We start from the raw sequence: 21,988 nt of genomic DNA, 5'->3' as shown, positions 1-21,988 counted from the left end.
TTTTAAGTCTCTCTCTCTCTCTCTCTCTCTCTCTCTCTCTCTCTCTCTCTCTCTCTCTCTCTCTCTTCCTCTCTGACACACACACACACACACACACACACACACACACACACAGAGCTCATACTTATCTGTATGTTCCTAGATATTTAAATACAACTTGCTCAGTCTACATCTTACCTGAACAAAGACTATACCAATAGAAATGTGAAGAATGAGAAGCAATATCTCAGTGAAGAAGAAGATTGGGTGTTGCTGCTGTATTCCTTTTCAAAATTTTTTTCTTAGATATATTTCTTTCCTTATATTTCAAATGGTATTCCCTTTTCCAGTTTCCTTTCCATAAGCCTGCATCCCCACCCCCTCACCCACATGGGTGTTCCCCCCCCCCGACATTCCCCTGAACTGGGAGTTCTAACGTTGGCAGAACCAAGGGCTTCCCCTTCCACTGGTGCCCCAACAAGTCTCTTCTCTGCTACATATGCAGTTGGAGCCCTGGGACAATCCATGTATAGGCTTTTGATAGTCGTTTTGTCCCTGGAAGGTCTGGTTGGTTGGCATTGTTGTTCTTATGGGGTTGCAAGTCTCATCAGCTCTTTCAATCCTTTCTCTAATTCCCCTAAACAGGGTTCTGTTCTCAGTTCAGTGATTTGCTGCTAGCATTGACCTCTGTATTGGATATGCTCTGGATGTGTCTCTCAGGAGAGATGTATATCCGGTCCCTTTCAACAGGCATTTTGTAGCTTCATCAATCTTATCTAGTTTTAGTAGCTGTATATATGTGGGCCACATGTGGGGCAGGGTGTAAATGGCCATTCCTTCAGTTGCTGCTCTGAACTTTGCTTCTATAACTCCTCCTATGGATAATTTTTCCCACTTCAAGAAGGAGTGGGAGGATCTGCATTTTGGTCATCCTTCCTCTTGAGCTTCCTGTGGTGTGTGGATTGCATCTTGGGTAATTTGAGCTTTTGGGCTCTATATACTTATCAATGAGTGCATACCATGTGTGTGTTTCTGTGATTGGGTTACCTCACTCAGGATGACATTTTCTAGTTCATTCCATTTGCCTATGAATTTCATGAAGTCATTGTTTTTGATAGCTGAGTAGTATTCAATTGTGTAGATGTACCACATTTTTTGAATCCATTCCTCTGTTGAAGGGTACTGGGTTCTTTCCAGCTCTAGATATTATAAATAAGACTGCTATGAACATAGTGGAGCATGTGTCTTTGCTATATGTTGGAGCATCTTTTGGGTATATGCCAATGAGAAGTATAGCTGAGCCCTCAGGTAGTAGAGTGTCCATTTTCTTAGGAAACCTCCAGACTGATTTCCAGAGTGGTTGTACCCATTTGCAATCCCACCAACAATGGAAGAGTGTTCCTCTTTCTCCACATACTCGCCAGCATCTGTTGTCACCTGAGTTATTTATCTTAACCATTCTGAGTACTATGAGGTGGAATCTCAGGGTTCCTTTGATTTGTATTTCCCTGATGACTAAGGGTATTGATCATTTCTTTAGGTGCTTTTTGGGCATTCGGAAATTTTCAGCTGAGAATGTTTTGTTTGGCTCTGTACCCCATTTTTAATAGGGTTATTTGGGTCTTTGGCGTCTACCTTCTTGAGTTGTTTGTATATTTTCGATATTAGCCCTCTATCAGATGTAGGTTGGTAAAGATCTTTTCCCAATCTGTTGGGTGCTGTTTTGTCCTAATGACAGTGTCTTTTATCTTGCAGAAGCTTTACAGTTTTGTGAGGTCCCATTTGTTGTTTCTTGATCTTAGCACATCAGCCTTTGTTTTTTTTTTTTTTCAGGAAATTTTCCACAGTGCCCATGTGTTTGGGATTCTTCCCCCCTTTTTCTTCTATTAGTTTGAGTGTATTTGGTTTGATGTGGATGTCCTTGATCCACTTGGACTTAAGCTTTGTACAGGGCGATAAGAATGGATTGATTTACATTCTTCTACATGCTGACCTCCAGTTCAGGTAGCAACATTTGTTGAGAATGCTATCTTTCTTCCATTGAGTGGTTTTAGCTCCTTTGTCGAATATCAAGTGTACATAGGTGTGTGGGTTCATTTCTGGGTCTTCAATTCTGTTCTACTGATCTGTCTACCTGTCTCTGTACCAATACCATTCAGTTTTTATAACTAATGCTCTGTAATACTTCTTGATGTCAGGGATGGTGATTACCCCAGAATTTCTCTTATTGTTGAGTATAATTTTTGCTATCCTGTATTTTTTGTTATTCTAAATGAACTTGCAAATTGTTCTGTCTAACTCTATGAAGAATTGTATTGGAATTTTGATGGGGATTGCACTGAATCCATAGATTGCTTTTGGCAAAATGGCCATTTTTACTATATTAATCCTGCCAATCCATAAGCATGGGAGATCTTTCCATCCTCTGAACTCTTCTTCAATTCCTTTTTTCAGAGACTTGAAGTTCTTCTTACACATATCTTTCACTTGCATGGTTAAAAGCACGCCTAGATATTTTACATTATTTGGGACTATTGTGAAGGGTGTCCTTTCCCTAATTTCTTTCTCAGCCCGTTTATTCTTTGAGTAAAGGAAGGCTACTGATTTGTTTGAGTTAATTTTATGTACTGACACTTGGCTGAAGTTCTTTATCAGGTTAAGTAGCTCTCTGATGCTACTTTTGGTGTCACTTATGTATACTATCATATCTTCTGCAAGTAGTGATAATTTGATTTCTTCCCTTCCCATTTGTATCCCTTTGACCTCCTTTTGTTTTCTGATTGCTCTTGCTAGAACTTCGTGTACTATATTGAATAAGTAGGGTGAGGGTAGGCATCCTTATCTAGTCTCTGAATTTAGTGAGAATACTTCAAGTTTCTCTCCATTTAATTTGATGTTAGCTACTGGTTTGCTGTATATTGCTTTTACTATATTTAGATAAGCACCTTGAATTCCTGATCTTTCCACGTCTTTTCTCATGAATGGGTGTTGAATTTTGTCAAATGCTTTCTCAGCATCTAATGAAATGATCATTTGTTTCTTATCTTTCAGTTTGTTTTTATAGTGGACTGCATTGATGGATTTCCCTATAATTAAAACATCCCTGCATTCATGGGATCTGGGATGAAGCCTACTTGATCATGAATGATGATCATTTTTATATGTTTTGGATTCAGTTTGCAAGAATTTTCTTGAGTAGTTTTGCATCAATATTTATAAGGGAAAATGGTCTGAAGTTCTCTTTCTTTGTTGGGTCTTTGTGTGGTTTCAGTATAAGAGTAATTGTAGCTTCCTAAAAGAAATTTAGTAGTGCTCTGTCTGTTTCTATTTTGTGGAATAATTTGAACATTATTGGTATGAGGTCTTCAATGAAGGTCTGATAGAATTCTGCACTAAGCCCATCTGGTGCTGGGCTCTATTTGGTTGGGATATTTTAATAACTGCTTCTATATATTTAGGAGTTATGGGGTTATTTAGATGGTTTATTTGCTCCTGATTTAACTTTGGTACCTGGTATTTGTCTAGAAAATTGTCCATTTCTTTCAGATGGTTCAGTTTTGTCAAATAGAGACTTTTGTAGTAGGATCTGATTTTTTTTTTTATTAACTTGAGTATTTCTTATTTACATTTCGAATGTTATTCCCTTTCCCGGTTTCCGGGCCAACATCCCCCTAACCACTCCCCCTCCCCTTCTATGTGGGTGTTCCCCTCCCCATCCTCCCCCCATTGCCGCCCTCCCCCCAACAATCACGTTCACTGGGGGTTTAGTCTTAGCAGGACCAAGGGCTTCCCCTTCCACTGGTGCTCTTACTAAGATATTCATTGCTACCTATGAGGTCAGAGTCCAGGGCCAGTCCATGTATAGTCTTTAGGTAGTGGCTTAGTCCCTGGAAGCTCTGGTTGGTTGGCATTGTTGTTCATATGGGGTCTCGAGCCCCTTCAAGCTCTTCCAGTCCTTTCTCTGATTCTTTCAACGGGGGTCCCGTTCTCAGTTCAGTGGTTTGCTGCTGGCATTCGCCTATGTATATGCTGTATTCTTGCTGTGTCTCTCAGGAGAGATCTATATCTGGTTCCTGTTGGCCTGCACTTCTTTGCTTCATCCATCCTGTCTAATTGGGTGGCTGTATATGTATGGGCCACATGTGGGACAGGCTCTGAATGTGTGTTCCTTCTGCCTCTGTTTTAATCTTTGCCTCCCGATTCCCTGCCAAGGGTATTCTTGTTCCCCTTCTAAAGAAGGAGTGAAGCATTCGCATTTTGATCATCCGTCTTGAGTTTCATGTGTTCTGTGCATCTAGGACAATTCAAGCATTTGGGCTAATAGCCACTTATCAATGAGTGCATACCATATGTGTTTTTCTGTGTTTGGGTTACCTCACTCAGGATGATATTTTCCAGAGCCATCCATTTGCCTATGAATTTCATAAAGTCATTGTTTTTGATAGCTGAGTAATATTCCATTGTGTAGATGTACCACATTTTCTGTAGGATCTGATTACTTTTTAATGTCCTCAGATTCTGTTGTTATGTCTCCCTTTTCATTTCTCATTTTCTTAATTTGGATACACTCTTTGTAATCTCTGGCTAGTGCGGCTAAGGGTTTACCTATCCTGTTGATTTAATCAAAGAACCAGCTCCTGGTTTTGTTGACTCTTTGTATAGTCCTTTTTGTTTCTACTTGGTTGACTTCAGTCCTGAGGTTCATTATTTCCTGCATTCTACTCCTCTTTGGTTTATGAATTTATTTTTGTTCTACAGCTTTTAGTTGCACTGTCATGCTGCTGACATATGCTCTCTCCTGTTTCTTTTTGCACACACTCAGAGCTATGAGTTTTCCTCTTAGCACCACTTTCATTGTGTCCCATAACGTTGGGTATGTTGTATCTTCATTTCCATTAAATTCTAAGAAGTCTTTAATTTCTTTACTTCTTCCTTGACCAAGTTGTCATTGTGTAGGCCATTGGCCACTTCCATGTACATGTGGGCTTTTTCCTCATTATTGTTGTTATTAAAGATCAGTCTTAGTCTGTGGTGATCTGATAGGATGCATGGGATTATTTCTATCTCTTTTATCTGTTGAAGCCTTTTTTGTGACTGATTATATGGTCAATTTTGGAGAAGATACCATGAGGTCCTGAGAAGAAGATATATCCTTTTGCTTTAAGATGGATGGTTCTATAAATATCTGTTAAATCCATTTGGTTCATTACTTCTGTTAGTCTCCTCATGTCTCTGTTTAATTTCTGTTTCCATGATCTGTCCATTGATCAAAGTTAGATGTTGAAATCTTCTACTATTATTGTGTGAGTTGGAATGTGTGCTTTGAGTTTTAGTAAGGTTTCTTTTATAAATGTCGGTGCCCTTGCATTTGGAACATAGATATTTAGGATTGAGAATTCTTCATGTTCAGTTTTTCCTTTTATGAATATGAAGTTTCCTTTCTTATTTTTTTAATGACTTTTGGTTGAAAGTCTATTTTATTCGATATTAGAATGGTGACTCCAGATTGTTTCTTCAGGACATTTGCTTGGAAAGTTGTTCTCCAGCCATTTACCCTGAAGTAATTGCTGTCTTTGTCTCTGAGGTGTGTTTCCTTAATGCAGCAAAATGTTGGGTCCTCTTTACATATCTAGTCTGTTAGTCTGTGTCTTTTTATTGGGGAATTGAGTCCATTGATGTTGAGAAATATTAAGGAATAGTGATTGTCACTGCATGTTATTTTCATTGTTCGAGGTGGATTTATGTTTGTGTGTTTGTATGTTTTGGTTTCATTGCAAAAAGATTACACTATGGCTTTCTTTAGTTTCTCTGTTTGTGTTGGAGTTTTCCATCCATTATACTTGGTATGGCTGGATTTGTAGAAAGATATTGTGTAAATTTGGTTTTGTCATGGACTATCTTGGTTTCTCCATCTATGGTAATTGAGTGTTTTCCTGGATACAGTAGCTCTGGCTGGTATTTGTGTTCTCTTAGGGTCTGTATGACGTCTCTCCAGGATCTTCTCGCTTTCATAGTCTCTGTGAGAAGTCCGGTGTAATTCTTATAGGTCTGCCTTTATATGTCACTTAACCTTTTACCTTGACTGCTTTTAATATTCTTTATTTGTTTTGTGCATTTGGTGGTTTTACTGTTATGTGAATGGACGAATTTCTCTTCTGGTCCAATCTATTTGAAGTTCTGTAGGATTTTTGTATGTTTATGAGCATCTCTTTCTTTAGGTTAGGGAAGTTTTCTTTCATAATTTTGTTGAATCATTTACTGGCCCTTTAAGTTGGGCCAGTAAATGATTTCTTCTTCTATAGCTATTATCTTTAGGTTTGATCTTCTCACTGTGTCCTGGATTTCCTGGATATTTGGGGCTAGGAGCTTTTTGTGTTTTACATTATTTTTGACCATTGTGTCAATGTTTCCTATGTTATCTTCTGCTCCTGACATTCTGTCTTCTGTCTCTTGTATTCTGTTGGTGATGCCAGATGGCATTTGGTGTTTTCCTCTGGAGTCAGAAATGTCTCCATCCAATGTTTGACTCTATCTATCTGAGTCAAATGCATGATGTGGACTTTTAGAGGACATTGCCTGTCTACAAGCATAACAGAGTATCATTAAAAGTATTATTAAATGGTGCTTGCCCATGTGATGCTTCTTAAGTCATCATGAATTTGGGAAATATTGTTGAATGCATTGGAGACAATTTTATGAATGGGATACCTGCAAAATTCATGATGTCTTTATTTTTCATAGCTGTACACTATTCCATTGTATGAAGTCATCATAATTTCTTTATTCATTCTTTATTTTAATTCCATCTAAGTTGTCTCCAGTGTCTGGCTTTAACAAATGCAGCTACTATGAACATAACAACTGTCTTTGTGGGATAGTGGAGCATCTTTTGGGTATATGCACAGGACCAGTATAGCTGGGTTTTGGTAGAAATATTTCCAGTTTTCTGATAAGCCACCAAATTTATTTCAATAATGGTTCTGCAAATCTGCTCTCCCACTGGCAGTGGAGAAGTGTTCCTCTTGCTAGACATCCTTTCAGTTTGTGCTATCTCCTGAGGTTTTTTTTTTTTTAATGTTTTGGTTTGTATTTCCCTGATGACTAAGAACTTTGAAAATTTTGTTAAGTACTTCTCATCAATTCAAGATTTCTCTGTTGAGAATTCACTATTTAGTACTTCACTCAAATTTTAAATTGGGTTATTTGGGTTGTTGTTGTCCACCTTCTTGAGTTCTTTGTAAATTTTGGATATTAGCCCTGTGTCAGATGTAGGGTTACTTAATATTCTTTCCCAATCTGTAGGCTGATCTTTTGTCTTACTGACAGTGTTTCCTGCCTTACAGAACTTGGAAGTTTCATGAGGTCCCAATTATCAATTGTTGGTATTAGAGCTGGGTCATTAGTCTTCCATTCAGAAAATTGTCTCCTATACCAATGCATTCATGCTTTTTTTCCAATTTCTCATCTATGTATTTAAAGTATGTGGGTTTAAGTTGATGTGCTTCACCCACTTGGACTTAAGTTTTGTGCAGGGTGATAAAAATAGATCTATTTTCATTTGTCTCAATGCAGACACCCAGATAGACCAGCATCATTGGTTTAAGATGCTTTCATTATCCATTGATTTTAGCTTCTTTATATAAAATCAAATGTCTGCATCAAGTTCCTGCCTGAGCCTGTAGCTGACCCTGTGCCATAACCCTCTGTACCCAGATCCCACTGGGAGAAAGCTAGTTTCTCAGAAGTGCTGACATACCCAACGCACAGGTGAGACCAGCATTTCTGCTCATATTCCTGACCCAAGAGGAATGTGTCTGAAGCTCACAGGACACGGGATTCAAGGAGAAATCAGGGGCAGGATATTTCCAGTTTCTGCCAGCACCCTGAGCTGACCCTGTACTCCAGCTCTCGGTACCCAGATCGCACGGGGAGAGAGCTGGTCTCCCAATAGTATGGGCACACAGGTTTATAGGAGGCAAAAGCCAAAGTGAGAGACAGCAAGAACAGTTAACAGCAGAGATAAGTAGATGTGGAGAGGCAAGGGCAAGAAACTACGTAACAGAAACCAAGGACACATGGCATCATCAGGACCCTGTTCCCCCACCACAACAAGCCCTGGATACTTCTACACAGTGTACAAGCAAGATTTTGATTTAAAATAACAGTTCATAATGAAGCTAAAGGATGTTAAGAAAGACATAAATAACTACTTTAAAGTAATACAGGACAAAACAGGTAGAAACACTTAAAGAGAAAACACAAAAATCTACCTTCACATTTACATATAGAAAAACAGATATAAACATTTGAGTGGAATGGTGAACGGACACGGCACAACTCTTCAATGCATTCCATCCAACAGCATGTTCGAAGTTTCAGTCATTTAGTTCTGAAAAGAGGGAATAGAAGGGTTTCAATTGCAGATGGGGATCTTACCTGTTCAGGATTGTGTGCTCTGCACATGACCAATGATTCTCTGCCCAAATAGGGGGAAAGTACACTGCTTTAGGTAAGGGCATTGTGTAGTGGAAGGTATCAGTGATTTACTTATAAACCACCGAAGTGGGAAGATCAGACTATAGGTAGGGATCTTGCCAATTTTTAATGGTATGGCCAACACCTGAATAGTGAATGTTCACCTGAGTAGTGGAACCAGGAGGAAAGTAAAGTGGGATGAAAGGTAAAGATTTGTATTCAGTGTGAAGAGATTGTTTCTTTGGGCTCTATATCAAGGAAGTGAGAATGGAAGGGTTGAGACAATAGATAAGGCCATTACCTTTTCTGGCTGGTGGTTTAATTTCTTTTTTTTTATTATTAACTTGAGTATTTCTTATATACATTTCGAGTGTTACATATTCGAGTGTCATAGACCTTTTCATGGCATGATCACTCTACCTGATAAAACAAACACCATCATAAAGATTTTGTAACTCAATGTATGCCTCATTATACTTAAGCACTTATATCCATGTGTCATCAGTGTAAAATAATCAAACCCAACACTATTATAACAGAATTTCCCTAAGCCACTTTCATAGAAAATGAAAGAGCAGCAAATACTGAATGAAGCATGATAATACCATTCAAAATTAGTGGTTCAATCAGAATATTAGAATACTGCCAAGTTCCAATTATCGTTGTTATTCAATTTTCCTTTCTGTATTATATTCTTGTATTAAAAAGATCATGTTAGAAGAACTATGCTAATGTATATGCTGAGTTCTAGTGCATAAGGTTTTTTATTTTTATTTCCTCATACACTTGAGGAGCCTGGTCTTTCATCAGGATGAGCACTAACTGATTTTTTATCTTTTTGCAGGAGCAGATATGAAAGAGCTGAAGGTGATCCAGCCTCAGAAATCAGTTTCTGTTTATGATGGAGGGTCAGTCATTCTGAATTGCACAGTGACATCTCTCATCCCTGTGGGGCCAGTGAAGTGGTTCAAGGGTGTAGGACAAAATAGAATCCTGACATATCATTTCACAGGAGAATATTTCCCCAGAATAACAAGTGTTACAGATACTAATAAGAGAAACAACATGGACTTTTCCATTCATATCAGTAATATCACGCTTGAAGATGCAGGTACTTTCTTCTGTGTGAAGTTCCAGAAAGGAATAGTAGAGCCTGACACTGAGATTGTGTCTGGAGGTGGCACTGAGTTGTTTGTATTTGGTAAGTACTACATTTTCCTTTTCACCCTTGAAATTTTCCTACAGGTTGCAACTGTGTCCAGGCAGTCAGAAGCCTCTCTGGTGAAGCTTGTTAACTCTTTGTGAGCCAGAAAGAAAGAAAAAATGAAATAAAATGTTTTATACCTGCAAATGTGGGGACACACACACACACACAGATTATATATATATATATATATATTCTCACTGGACCTCACTGTCTGCCACAATCAGCTCCACATGCATTTACACATGCTTACATGCATGCATATACTTACATACATACATATAGACAACAGATATCTGCATTTCGATAAATGTATAGGGCAGAGCTTCTCAAGGCAAACCATCCAAAAACATGTTAGAAGTTTGGTTATTTAGCTCTGAAAGGAAGGAGTAAAAGGGTTTAGATTATAGAGGGGCATCTTATCTGTTTGGGATTGTATGCCCTGCACAGAAGTAGGGGATCTCTGCCCAAATAGGGAAAGGTACATGGAATGAAGCAGGGGAAGTGTGTAGGTGTCAGGGGCTTGGGTAATGGCTTCCAAACCAAGAAAGTGAGACAGGCAGACTCTAGGTAGGGCTCTTGCCACTTGTGAATGGTATGGCGAGCACTTGAACAGTGAATGTTTGCCTGCATGGTGAAACTGGGGTTGAGGGGTGGGACAGGGAAGTGGGTTTTGGGAATTGTAGATTTGTATTGGAAGAAATGAGCTTGTGCCTTTGCGCTCTAAATCAAGGAAGTGGGAATGTAAGGGTTAATAGAAGAGATGAGGCTCTGACATGTTCTGGCTAGAAATTTTAATTCTCAATTAGGATGCATTTTTATTAGGACCTATCAATGACATGGTCACTCTACCAGATAACATAAATATCATCATAAGAATCTTGTAATCAAATGCATGCCTCATTATATATCGGTGCCAGCACCGACATGGTACCGAGAAACAGGCGAAAGCCTGTGGGATTAAAGAAACACACACACACACAGGTTATTCCTGTCAAGCCAGAAGAGGAAAGGGCCTGCTGTAACTTTATTTCCCAAACTATATACCCCAAGTACACTAGGTAGAAAATATTTGGGAAGCACAGTGGGAAACCCCTGGCTCGAGACTTTGGTAACAAAAGACCAACTACGAGACCTGAATAAATTAGGGATATAACCAGGAAGGCCAGCCTAATTCTGACTCAGGTGAGAAGTACCAGGCCAGACTGCTCCTAGTTAAGAACAAAAGGCTTCCACATGTATCAGCAGGGCTCAGCAGGGGTCAAATCCTGCAGGAGAGCCAGAAGGGTTTTGTCCCGGCTGAAAGCATTCTGTGATTGTAATCTTTTTGTGCCATAAATTCATGGGAGAGGCTTTTGTCAAGACTTTATGGCAGTAAACTTAACTGTGGCCATACAGTCACAAAGCGACCAGGCCCAAATCCAATATGGCTCCCTACAATTATACTTAAGCACTTATATTCATTTCTCATTGGTATAAAAGAGTGACATAATCACACCTAACAGTATTATAACAGAATTTCCCTAGGTCACTTTCACAGAAAATGAGTCAGAATCAGATTTTGATGAAGCATAATAATTCCAAACAAAACTAGATCTTAAATCAAAATCCTAACAAAGTTCCAAGTTTCTCTGTTATTTAATTTTCTTTTCTGTACTATACTCTTATGTTAAAACACCCATATATATTAGAAGAACTATGCTAATATTCATGCTGAGTTCTCATGACTAAGGTTTTTTTTTTCTCATACACTTGAGGAATCTGTGGCTTTCTACCAGGATGAACACTAACTGATGTTTTTCTGCACGAGCAGATATGAAAGAGCTGAAGGTGATCCAGCCTGACAAAGCAATTTCTGTTGATGCTGGAGGATCAGTCATTCTGAATTGCACAGTGACATCTGTCATCCCTGTGGGGCCCATCAGGTGGTTCAGGGGTGTAAAACACAGTAGACAGCTGATATATAATTTCATCGGAAACAATTTCCCCAGAGTAACAAATGCTTCAGATGCTTCAAAGAGAAACAACCTGGACTTTTCTATCCACATCAGTAATGTCACACCGGCTGATGCAGGTACCTACTACTGTGTGAAGTTCCAGAAAGGAATAGTAGAGCCTGACATTGAGATTCAGTCTGGAGGTGGCACTGAGTTGTTAGTATTTGGTAAGTACTACATTTTCTTTTTTATCCTTGATTTCTCCTACAGGTTGAAATAGTGTTCAATACTCTGTGAACAGCAAAAGAAAAAAAACACATCTAGATGGGACACCAATATACATAGGTTCAGGTTACTCCATCTCTAGACCAAGAAAGTTGAGGAGAAGAGAGGACATGCTATGTATTAGAGGCTTTCCCTTTTGGGAATGGATGTAAATTCATACATTTGTCTCCCTGCCCCACCAAACAATATTTCTCAGACTATTTCACATTAGTGACTGTAAAAAGTCCATGAAATACATGACTGCTCTACATGTCTCCAGTCTTGTTTCTCTGTAACTATACTGGATTGTTGCTTATAACTTCTAAAACATCCTCAAACCTTTCTTGCTTATTCTGTGTTTAAAAATCAACAGACCTGATGCACAGAAGTAGGGAACAGAATAAAAATTCTACTGCTATTGTTTTTATTTTTGGCTGCTTAAACAGTAGTTAGTCATTAGCAGTTAGCAGCTACATAGGACCAGAGTGGACCTACTTTATATTCCCCCACCCTGGACATAGAGAAACATGTCCTCTCTATATGAGGGCTGTGGCATTTGAGAGTGAATTAGTTTTTAAGGATGTTACCATTTCCCCATGTGAGTGTGGTGTAGCAAATCTCACAACCCTTCATTGGAGATAGTCAAGGAGAATGGGTTCACCATGAATCCATACATATTCAACCTTCAACCAGGTCACTGAAATTTTTGGAAATGTAATGTATAGCAAAGCCCAATCAGCAAGCGACTGAGGTAAGATGGAGTTCATAGCTTTCCAGTGATACTAGCTTTTTATCTGTCATGTCATTTGTTATAAGGATGCTCTTAATGTTAGCAGATAGAGGGGTCACAAATAGCAATTGCTATGTGCTATACCTCTGTTATGTCATTTATTCTATAAAATTCTATAAAAGCGAGGCCAATTCTTCCCTTTAGAGAAGACCCTGAAATTGACAGAAGGACCTGACATGTAAACAGGTAATAAATATGCAAATGTTGACTACAACCTCTGCCTCATATGTAACATATCACGGATGCTTTTCTTCCTACATAACTTATTCTCTGAGCTGTAACAACAGAACAGATTTGCCAATTGTTTTCTGTATTGGAAATGTGAATAAGAAATAAATTAGGATGTAGAGGAATCTGGGTCCCCTGAAACAAAAGTATCTTTCTGTACAGTGCTACCTGGAATAGGGATATAGCATAGAATTCCTCACACTGGATTCTTAGAGTAGAAACAGAGCAATAAAAATGAGTTGCTTCAATGGAGAACAGCAGCTTTCTTTTGGGAAATGAATGTGAAGTCACAGAAAATTACCCCTGTATACAGTAAAGAATGAAAGACAGTTTTTGTCTCAGCCTTGGTATCACATGGTATCAGCCTTGGTAATGTGATGATGATCACAGATTCTTCAGAAGGAAATCCTGGGCCTCTGTATATCACCTAACACAACAGCATGCCAAAACAGACATGGTAGGTATATCATGGTTGTAAACCTTGGACAACTCATTGAATTTGATCCTTAGTTTTCCTTCTGTAGAATGAGGACACTTGGACCCATTTTGAGAGAGTTATGACTACCCTGAGAAACAATGAGTGTTTGGCATCAAAAGGCCAGTGTGAGAAATCTTACACTCTGTACAATGCTCAGTTTTCTCTTTTGTGATAAGTCTTCTGTTAAGTCATGGTCAATGTTAGGTGTTCTTTGAAAAAAGAAGAAAAACCATTCACATACTCTTGGATGGTAGAGTCAGGATCATTAGGAGCATGAGGATTACAGTGGTCTTTACAAAAGAAGTTCGAATCTAAATGCCAGTATATGTATCCCAGCACTGCTACTCTTTGGTCTGTATCCAGGACAAAATGTTCAAAATGCGATACTTTCTCCCAGCAAAAACAGAGGACAGACTTGCTCTAATGAAGGAGTAAGGTCATACAACATACTTAGAGAAACTGCTGACTGTTAGGAAATGTTTCATCACTGTAACTATGCTACTATTGGGTCATGTGATCTTGGACAGTCCATTCTCCCACTGTTAGCTTTTGGTTTGTTGACATGAACTTAGGATATGTTTGGCAGCTCTTGATCTGGCTACTTTTGGAATTTCCTTGGAAACAGAGAAATCCCAGGTCCATTTTCCTTTAGTTTTTCTGATATGGGTCTTGGAACTGAAATATCATATACACAGTTTAAGACAACAGGCGATATTTGGGATTATTTTCTTGAGAGAGCTGTGAGGATACCATGTTGAGACATGACAATTGCTCATGCTTCAGAAAAGCAAGGGCAATCCTGATGCCCACAATCCCCTAAAACCTATGTAATGTGGTAGACACCTCTTTCAGTGAGTAGAACTAAGTTCCCTAAGCTTCAAACAAGACAGCCCCCTTCATGTCTAATCTCAGGGTGATTTTTTTCTATATTGCATGCATCTGCATTAGAACAATTTCTGGTGTCAGAAATTTCTCCCCATTATTCAGAAATCAATGTAAATGATACAGAAGGTCAACAACAGCCCTGTGTTTTTTCCATTTCATGGTCATCTGCTCTATATAATTAGACCCTCTGGAAGAAGCGATTATATTGTAAAAGCCACTAGGGAACTTAGTGAGTGGATCACGAAGAAAAAGGAGGATGTCAGGGTACAGATGATTCTGCTCCTTAGGTGGGATTTTCATGGTAGTTCCCGGAGCAATGTAGAGACATACATTATTCTGAGTGGCTTTTCCTGCATAGGAATGGCAAAAAAGATGTATAAACATGTAATCTTAAGACTAGTAACAAGGGCAGTGGTAAGGAGGATTTTTGTGTACATACTTAGCCATGAAATACAACCTTCATTTTCTTCTTTCTAGGCTGAGGGCTGTTTCCATCATCATCATCATCATCATCATCATCATCATCATCATCATTATTATTATTATTATTATTATTATTATTATTATTATTATTATTATCTGTTTTCACAGTCCAGTCATTATATACCTTCTGGTCCACCATTCCTTGTCCCATTCTTCCTCACCTGTCTCCTACAGCATGTACCCACCCACCCCTACCCCACAAGACCTCCCTATTCCCTGGGGCCTCAAGTCCTTCAAGGATTAAGTGTGTCTTATTTCACTGAAGTCAGACCAGGTTGTCCTCTGCTGTATATGTGTTGGGGGCCTCATATCAGCTAGTGTATTCTGCCTGATTGGTGACTCAGTGTCTAAAAGACCTCAGGGGTCCATGTTAGTTGAGACTGCTGGTCTTCCTATGGGATTGCCCTCCTCCTCAGCTTCTTCCAGCCTTTCCCTAATTCAACTACAGGAGTTTCCAGCTTAGGTCCATTACTTGGGTATAAGTGTCTGCATCTGACCCTTTCAACTGCTTGTCGGGCCTCTCAGAGGGAAGCCATGCTAGGTTCCTGTCTGTCAGCACACCACAGCATCAATAAAATTGTCAGGCCTTGGAGCCTCCTTGACATGAAATATAATCTGGGTCTGCCACTAGATCTCTTTTCCCACAGTCTCTTTTCCATTTTTGTCCCTTTAAGACAAGAACAATTCAGGGTCAGAATTTTTGACTGTGGGATGGCAATCCCACACCTCACTTGATGCCCAGTCTTTCTGCTGACACTGGACTCTACAAGTTCCCTCTCCTCAATATAGGATAGTTCATCTAAGCTTCCTCCCTTTGAGTCCAGAGAGCCTCCCACTTCCCAGGTCTTGGGTACATTCTGAAGGGTGCCCTCACCTCCTGATTCCTGAGGTTGCCTGTTTTCATTCTTTCTGTTGGCCCTCAGGGTTTCAGTACTGTTTCCCCCACCTAATACCTTATCATGTTCCCCTCCTTCCCTCCCTGTCCCCTCTCCCACACAGGTCTCTACCTCCTGTGATTGCTTTATTTTCACTCCCAAGTGGGATTGATTAATCCTCACTTAGGCCCTTCAGCTTGGTATTCTTGAGTTCTGTGAATTGTATCCTGGGTATTGTATCTACTTTTATCTACTTATTAGTGAGTACATACCTGCATGTCCTTTTGTGTCTGAGTTACCTCACTGAGGATAATATTTTCTAATTCCAACCATTTGCCTGCAAAAATCCAGATGTCCTTCTTCTTCTTTTTTTTTTTTTTTAAATTAACGTGAGTATTTCTTATATACATTTCGAGTGATATTCCCTTTCCCGGTTTCCGGGCAAACATCCCCCTCCCCCCTCCCTTTCCTTATGGGTGTTCCCCTCCCCACCCTCCCCCCATTGCCGCCCTCCCCCCAACAATCAAGTCCACTGGGGGTTCAGTCTTAGCAGGACCCAGGGGTTCCCCTTCCACTGGTGCCCTTACTAGGATATTCATTGCTACCTGCAAGGTCAGAGTCCAGAGTCAGTCCATGTATAGTCTTTAGGTAGTGGCTTAGTCCCTGGAAGCTCTGGTTGCCTGGTATTGTTGTACATATGGGGTCTCGAGCCCCTTCAAGCTCTTCCAGTTCTTTCTCTGATTCCTTCAACGGGGGTCCTATTCTCAGTTCAGTGGTTTGCTGCTGGCATTCGCCTCTGTATTTGCTGTATTCTGGCTGTGTCACTCAGGAGTGATCTACATCCGGCTCCTGTCGGTCTGCACTTCTTTGCTTCATCCATCTTACTAATTGGATGGCTGTATATGTATGGGCCGCATGTGGGGCAGGCTCTTGATGGGTGTTCCTTCAGTCTCTGTTTTAATCTTTGCCTCTCTATTCCCTGCCAAGGGTATTCTTGTTCCCCTTTTAAAGAAGGAGTGAAGCATTCACATTTTGATCGTCCGTCTGGAGTTTCATTTGTTCTAGGCATCTAGGGTAATTCAAGCATTTGGGCTAATAGCCACTTATCAATCAGTGCATACCATGTGTGTCTTTCTGTGATTGGGTTAGCTCACTCAGGATGATATTTTCCAGTTACAACCATTTGCCTACGAATTTCATAAAGTCATTGTTTTTCATAGCTGAGTAATATTCCATTGTGTAGATGTACCACATTTTCTGTATCCATTCCTCTGTTGAAGGGCATCTGGGTTCTTTCCAGCTTCTGGCTATTATAAATAAGACTGCGATGAACATAGTGGAGCACATGTCTTTTTTATATGTTGGGGCATATTTGGGGTATATGCCCAAGAGAGGTATAGCTGGATCCTCAGGCAGTTCAATGTCCAATTTTCTGAGGAACCTCCAGACTGATTTCCAGAATGGTTGTATCAGTCTGCAACCCCACCAACAATGGAGGGGTGTTCCTCTTTCTCCACATCCTCTCCAGCATCTGCTGTCACCTGAGTTTTTGATCTTAGCCATTCTCACTGGTGTGAGGAGAAATCTCAGGGTTGTTTTGATTTGCATTTCCCTTTTGACTAAAGATGTTGAACATTTCTTTAGGTGTTTCTCAGCCATTCGGCATTCCTCAGCTGTGAATTCTTTGTTTAGCTCTGAACCCCATTTTTAATAAGGTTATTTGTCTCCCTGCGGTCTTACTTCTTGAGTTCTTTGTATATTTTGGATATAAGGCCTCTATCTGTTGTAGGATTGGTAAAGATCTTTTCCCAATCTGTTGGTTGCCGTTTTGTCCTAACCACAGTGTCCTTTGCCTTACAGAAGCTTTGCAGTTTTATGGGATCCCATTTGTCGATTCTTGATCTTAGAGCATAAGCCATTGGTGTTTTGTTCAGGAAATTTTTTCCAGTGCCCATGTGTTCCAGATGCTTCCCTAGTTTTTCTTCTATTAGTTTGAGTGTGTCTGGTTTGATGTGGAGGTCCTTGATCCACTTGGACTTAAGCTTTGTACAGGGTGATAAGCATGGATCGATCTGCATTCTTCTACATGGTGACCTCCAGTTGAACCAGCACCATTTGCTGAAAATGCTATATTTTTTCCATTGGATGGTTTTGGCTCCTTTGTCAAAAATCAAGTGACCATAGGTGTGTGGGTTCATTTCTGGGTCTTCAATTCTATTCCATTGGTCTATCTGTCTGTCTCTGTACCAATACCATGCAGTTTTTATCACTATTGCTCTGTAATACTGCTTGAGTTCAGGGATAGTGATTCCCCCTGAAGTCCTTTTATTGTTGAGGATAGTTTTAGCTATCCTGGGTTTTTTGTTATTCCAGATGAATTTGCAAATTGTTCTGTCTAACTCTTTGAAGAAATGGACTGGTATTTTGATGGGGATTGCATTGAATCTGTAGATCGCTTTTGGTAAAATGGCCATTTTTACTATATTAATCCTGCCAATCCATGAGCATGGGAGATCTTTCCATCTTCTGAGGTCTTCTTCAATTTCTTTCTTCATAGTCTTGAAGTTCTTATTGTACAAATCTTTTACTTGCTTGGTTAAAGTCACACCGAGGTACTTTATATTATTTGGGTTTATTATGAAGGGTGTCATTTCCCTAATTTCTTTCTCGGCTTGTTTCTCTTTTGTGTAGAGGAAGGCTACTGATTTATTTGAGTTAATTTTATACCCAGCCACTTTGCTGAAGTTGTTTATCAGCTTTAGTAGTTCTCTGGTGGAACTTTTGGGATCACTTAAATATACTATCATATCATCTGCAAATAGTGATATTTTGACTTCTTCTTTTCCGATCTGTATCCCCTTGACCTCCTTTTGTTGTCTGATTGCTCTGGCTAGAACTTCAAGAACTATATTGAATAAGTAGGGAGAGAGTGGGCAGCCTTGTCTAGTCCCTGATGTTAGTGGGATTGCTTCAAGTTTCTCTCCACTTAGTTTAATGTTAGCAACTGGTTTGCTGTATATGGCTTTTACCATGTTCAGGTATGGGCCTTGAATTCCTATTCTTTCCAGGACTTTTATCATGAAGGTGTGTTGAATTTTGTCAAATGCTTTCTCAGCATCTAATGAAATGATCATGTGGTTTTGATCTTTCAGTTTGTTTATATAATGGATCACGTTGATGGTTTTCCGTATATTAAACCATCCCTGCATGCCTGGGATGAAGCCTACTTGATCTTGGTGGATGATTGTTTTGATGTGCTCTTGGATTCGGTTTGCCAGAATTTTATTGAGTATTTTTGTGTCGATATTCATAAGGGAAATTGGTCTGAAGTTCTCTTTCTTTGTTGGTTCTTTGTGTGGTTTAGGTATAAGAGTAATTGTGGCTTCATAGAAGGAATTCGGTAGTGCTCCATCTGTTTCAATTTTGTGGAATAGTTTGGATAATATTGGTATGAGGTCTTCTATGAAGGTCCGATAGAATTCTGCACTATACCCGTCTGGACCTGGGCTCTTTTTGGTTGGGAGACCTTTAATGACTGCTTCTATTTCCTTAGGAGTTATGGGGTTGTTTAACTGGTTTATCTGTTCCTGATTTAACTTCGGTACCTGGTATCTGTCTAGGAAATTGTTCATTTCCTGCAGATTTTCAAGTTTTGTTGAATATAGGCTTTTATAGTAAGATCTGATGATTTTTTGAATTTCCTCTGAATCTGCAGTTATGTCTCCCTTTTCATTTCTGATATTGTTAATTTGGACACACTCTCTGTGTCCTCTCGTTAGTCTGGCTAAGGGTTTATCTATCTTGTTGGTTTTCTCAAAGAACCAACTTTTGGTTCTGTTGATTCTTTCTATGGTCCTTTTTGTTTCTACTTGTTTGATTTCAGCTCTGAGTTTGATTATTTCCTGCCTTCTATTCCTCCTGGGTGTATATGCTTCTTTTTGTTCTAGAGCTTTTAGGTGTGCTGTCAAGCTGCTGACATATGCTCTTTCCTGTTTCTTTCTGCAGGCACTCAGCGCTATGAGTTTTCCTCTTAGCACAGCTTTCATTGTGTCCCATAAGTTTGGGTATGTTGTACCTTCATTTTCATTAAATTCTAAAAAGTTTTTAATTTCTTCCTTTATTTCTTCCTTGACCAGGTTATCATTGAGTAGAGCATTGTTCAATTTCCACGTATATGTGGGCATTCTTCCCTTATTGTTATTGAAGACCAGTTTTAGGCCGTGGTGGTCTGATAGCACGCATGGGATTATTTCTATCTTTCTGTACCTGTTGAGGCCCATATTTTGACCAATTATATGGTCAATTTTGCAGAAAGTACCATGAGGTGCTGAGAAGAAGGTATATCCTTTTGCTTTAGGATAGAATGTTCTATAAATATCTGTTAAGACCATTTGGCTCATGACTTCTCTTAGTCTGTCTACATCTCTGTTTAATTTCTGTTTCCATGATCTGTCCATTGATGAGAGTGGGGTGTTGAAATCTCCTACTATTATTGTGTGAGGTGCAATGTGTGTTTTGAGCTTTAGTAAGGTTTCTTTTACGTATGTAGGTGCCCTTGTATTTGGGGCATAGATATTTAGGATTGAGAGTTCATCTTGGTGGATTTTTCCTTTGATGAATATGAATTGTCCTTCTTTATCTTTTTTGATGACTTTTAGTTGAAAATTGATTTTGTTTGATATTAGAATGGCTACTCCAGCTTGCTTCTTCCGACCATTTGCTTAGAAAGTTGTTTTCCAACCTTTCACTCTGAGGTAGTGTCTGTCTTTGTCTCTGAGGTGTGTTTCCTGTAGGCAGCAGAATGCAGGGTCCTCGTTGCATATCCAGTTTGTTAATGTCCTTATTCTTAATAGCTGAGAAGGATTCTATTGTGTAAATGAATCACATTTTCTGTATCCATTCTTCTGGCATTTCCAGCTTCTGGCTATCACAAACAAGGCTGCTGTGAACACAGTAGAACACATTCCCCTGTGGCATGTTGGGGGATCTTTTGGGTGTATGCCCAAGAGTGATATAGCTGGTTCTTCAGGTAGATATATTTCCAGTTTTCTGAGGAATCTCCAGGTTGATTTCCAGAATGGTTGTACCAGTTTGCAATCCCAACAACAATGGAAGTGTTCCTTTTCTCCACATTCTTATCAACATGTGTTGTCACCTGAGGTTTTATCATAGCCATTTTGATTGGTGAAAGGTGAAGTCTCAGGTTCATTTTGATTTGCAATTCTCTGATGACTGAGTACTTTGAACATTAAGTGTGCCTCAGCCATTCAAGATTTCTCTGTTGTAAACTCTCTGTTTAATTCTATACCCCACTCTTGAGTTCTTTATACATTTTGGACATTAGCCCTCTATCATATATATGGTTAGTGAAGATTTTCCCCAATCTGTTACTGATTGGTCCTGTTAAGTAAGGTCTTTGCCTTTCAGAAGCTTCTCAGTTCCAAGAGGTCCCATTTATCAATTCTTGATTTTAGAGCTATGTTTCAAGGTGACAAATATGGATCTATTTCATTTTTCTACATACACACTGCCAGTTAAACCGGCACCACTTAGTGAAAATGCTTTCATTTTTCTATTGTATATTTTTGGCATTTTTGTCAAAGATTTTGTCACGTGTGCATAAGTGTGTGGTTTTATTTCTAGATCTTCAATTTTATTCCCTCGATCAACATATCTATCTTTGTACGAATATCATGCAGTTTTTAATCACCACTAGTCTGTAATATGAAGTGTTGTATATAAAATTTTCATACATTTCTTGCATGTATTCCTGCAAGTGTTCCCATCAGGATGATTTATACTTCACCAGGGTTCATTCATTCCCTCATATCTGGAATTTTCCAAAATACTTATATCTATACAAGGCAGACTATCAACTCTCTTCCTTTCTGTTTACCATCTCTTACATGTGTATATCCAGTTCACACCTATTCCTGACTACTTGAAAGACTTAAACCATCTTGAGGCAAGGATCATGCAAAGTACTGCCAATTAGGAGCATCTCTGGATCACACTAACTCTGTAATCTTCCCTAGGGATCAGTTCTCCCAGAATTTGAAAACTGAATTCCCTGACCCACAGGACTCTAAAAACAAGCATTTAACAGTTGAGATAGAACTATAATTCTCTCCTCAAAGAGGACAATAAATATTTCATATTTAATTCAACTCTCAATTACCAGGTCGCAGGTACACAGATTTTGGTGACCTGGCAGCCATCTGTGGAAGCAGTTTGTAACATTTTTTGTAGAAATAGAAGAAGGTCATAAATCAAGACTCTTTTTAAAAATTAATTGGTGAAAATATGGAAGGGATACCAAATAGCAGAGAAACCTGGTTGAGACTTCAGATACTAACTGATGAAGCCCTAAATATTTAGGTTGGTTGAAAC

General features: G+C 39.2%; 1 protein-coding gene across 1 annotated transcript in view; it reads left to right on the top strand.

Moving 5' to 3' along the window:
• Sirpb2 (signal-regulatory protein beta 2) overlaps positions 1-21,988 on the top strand; it is a 93,152-nt gene that overhangs the window by 4,399 nt on the left and 66,765 nt on the right. The window contains 2 exon segments of the mRNA XM_063282798.1: positions 9,299-9,655; positions 11,457-11,822. Coding sequence (XP_063138868.1) covers positions 9,299-9,655; positions 11,457-11,822 — 723 coding nt within the window.

This window comes from Rattus norvegicus, chromosome 2 (genome assembly GCF_036323735.1).
Source record: "Rattus norvegicus strain BN/NHsdMcwi chromosome 2, GRCr8, whole genome shotgun sequence".
Lineage (NCBI taxonomy): Eukaryota > Metazoa > Chordata > Mammalia > Rodentia > Muridae > Rattus > Rattus norvegicus.
The sequence above is the reverse complement of the archived record's forward strand: the minus strand, read 5'-3'. Positions and strand labels throughout refer to the sequence as shown.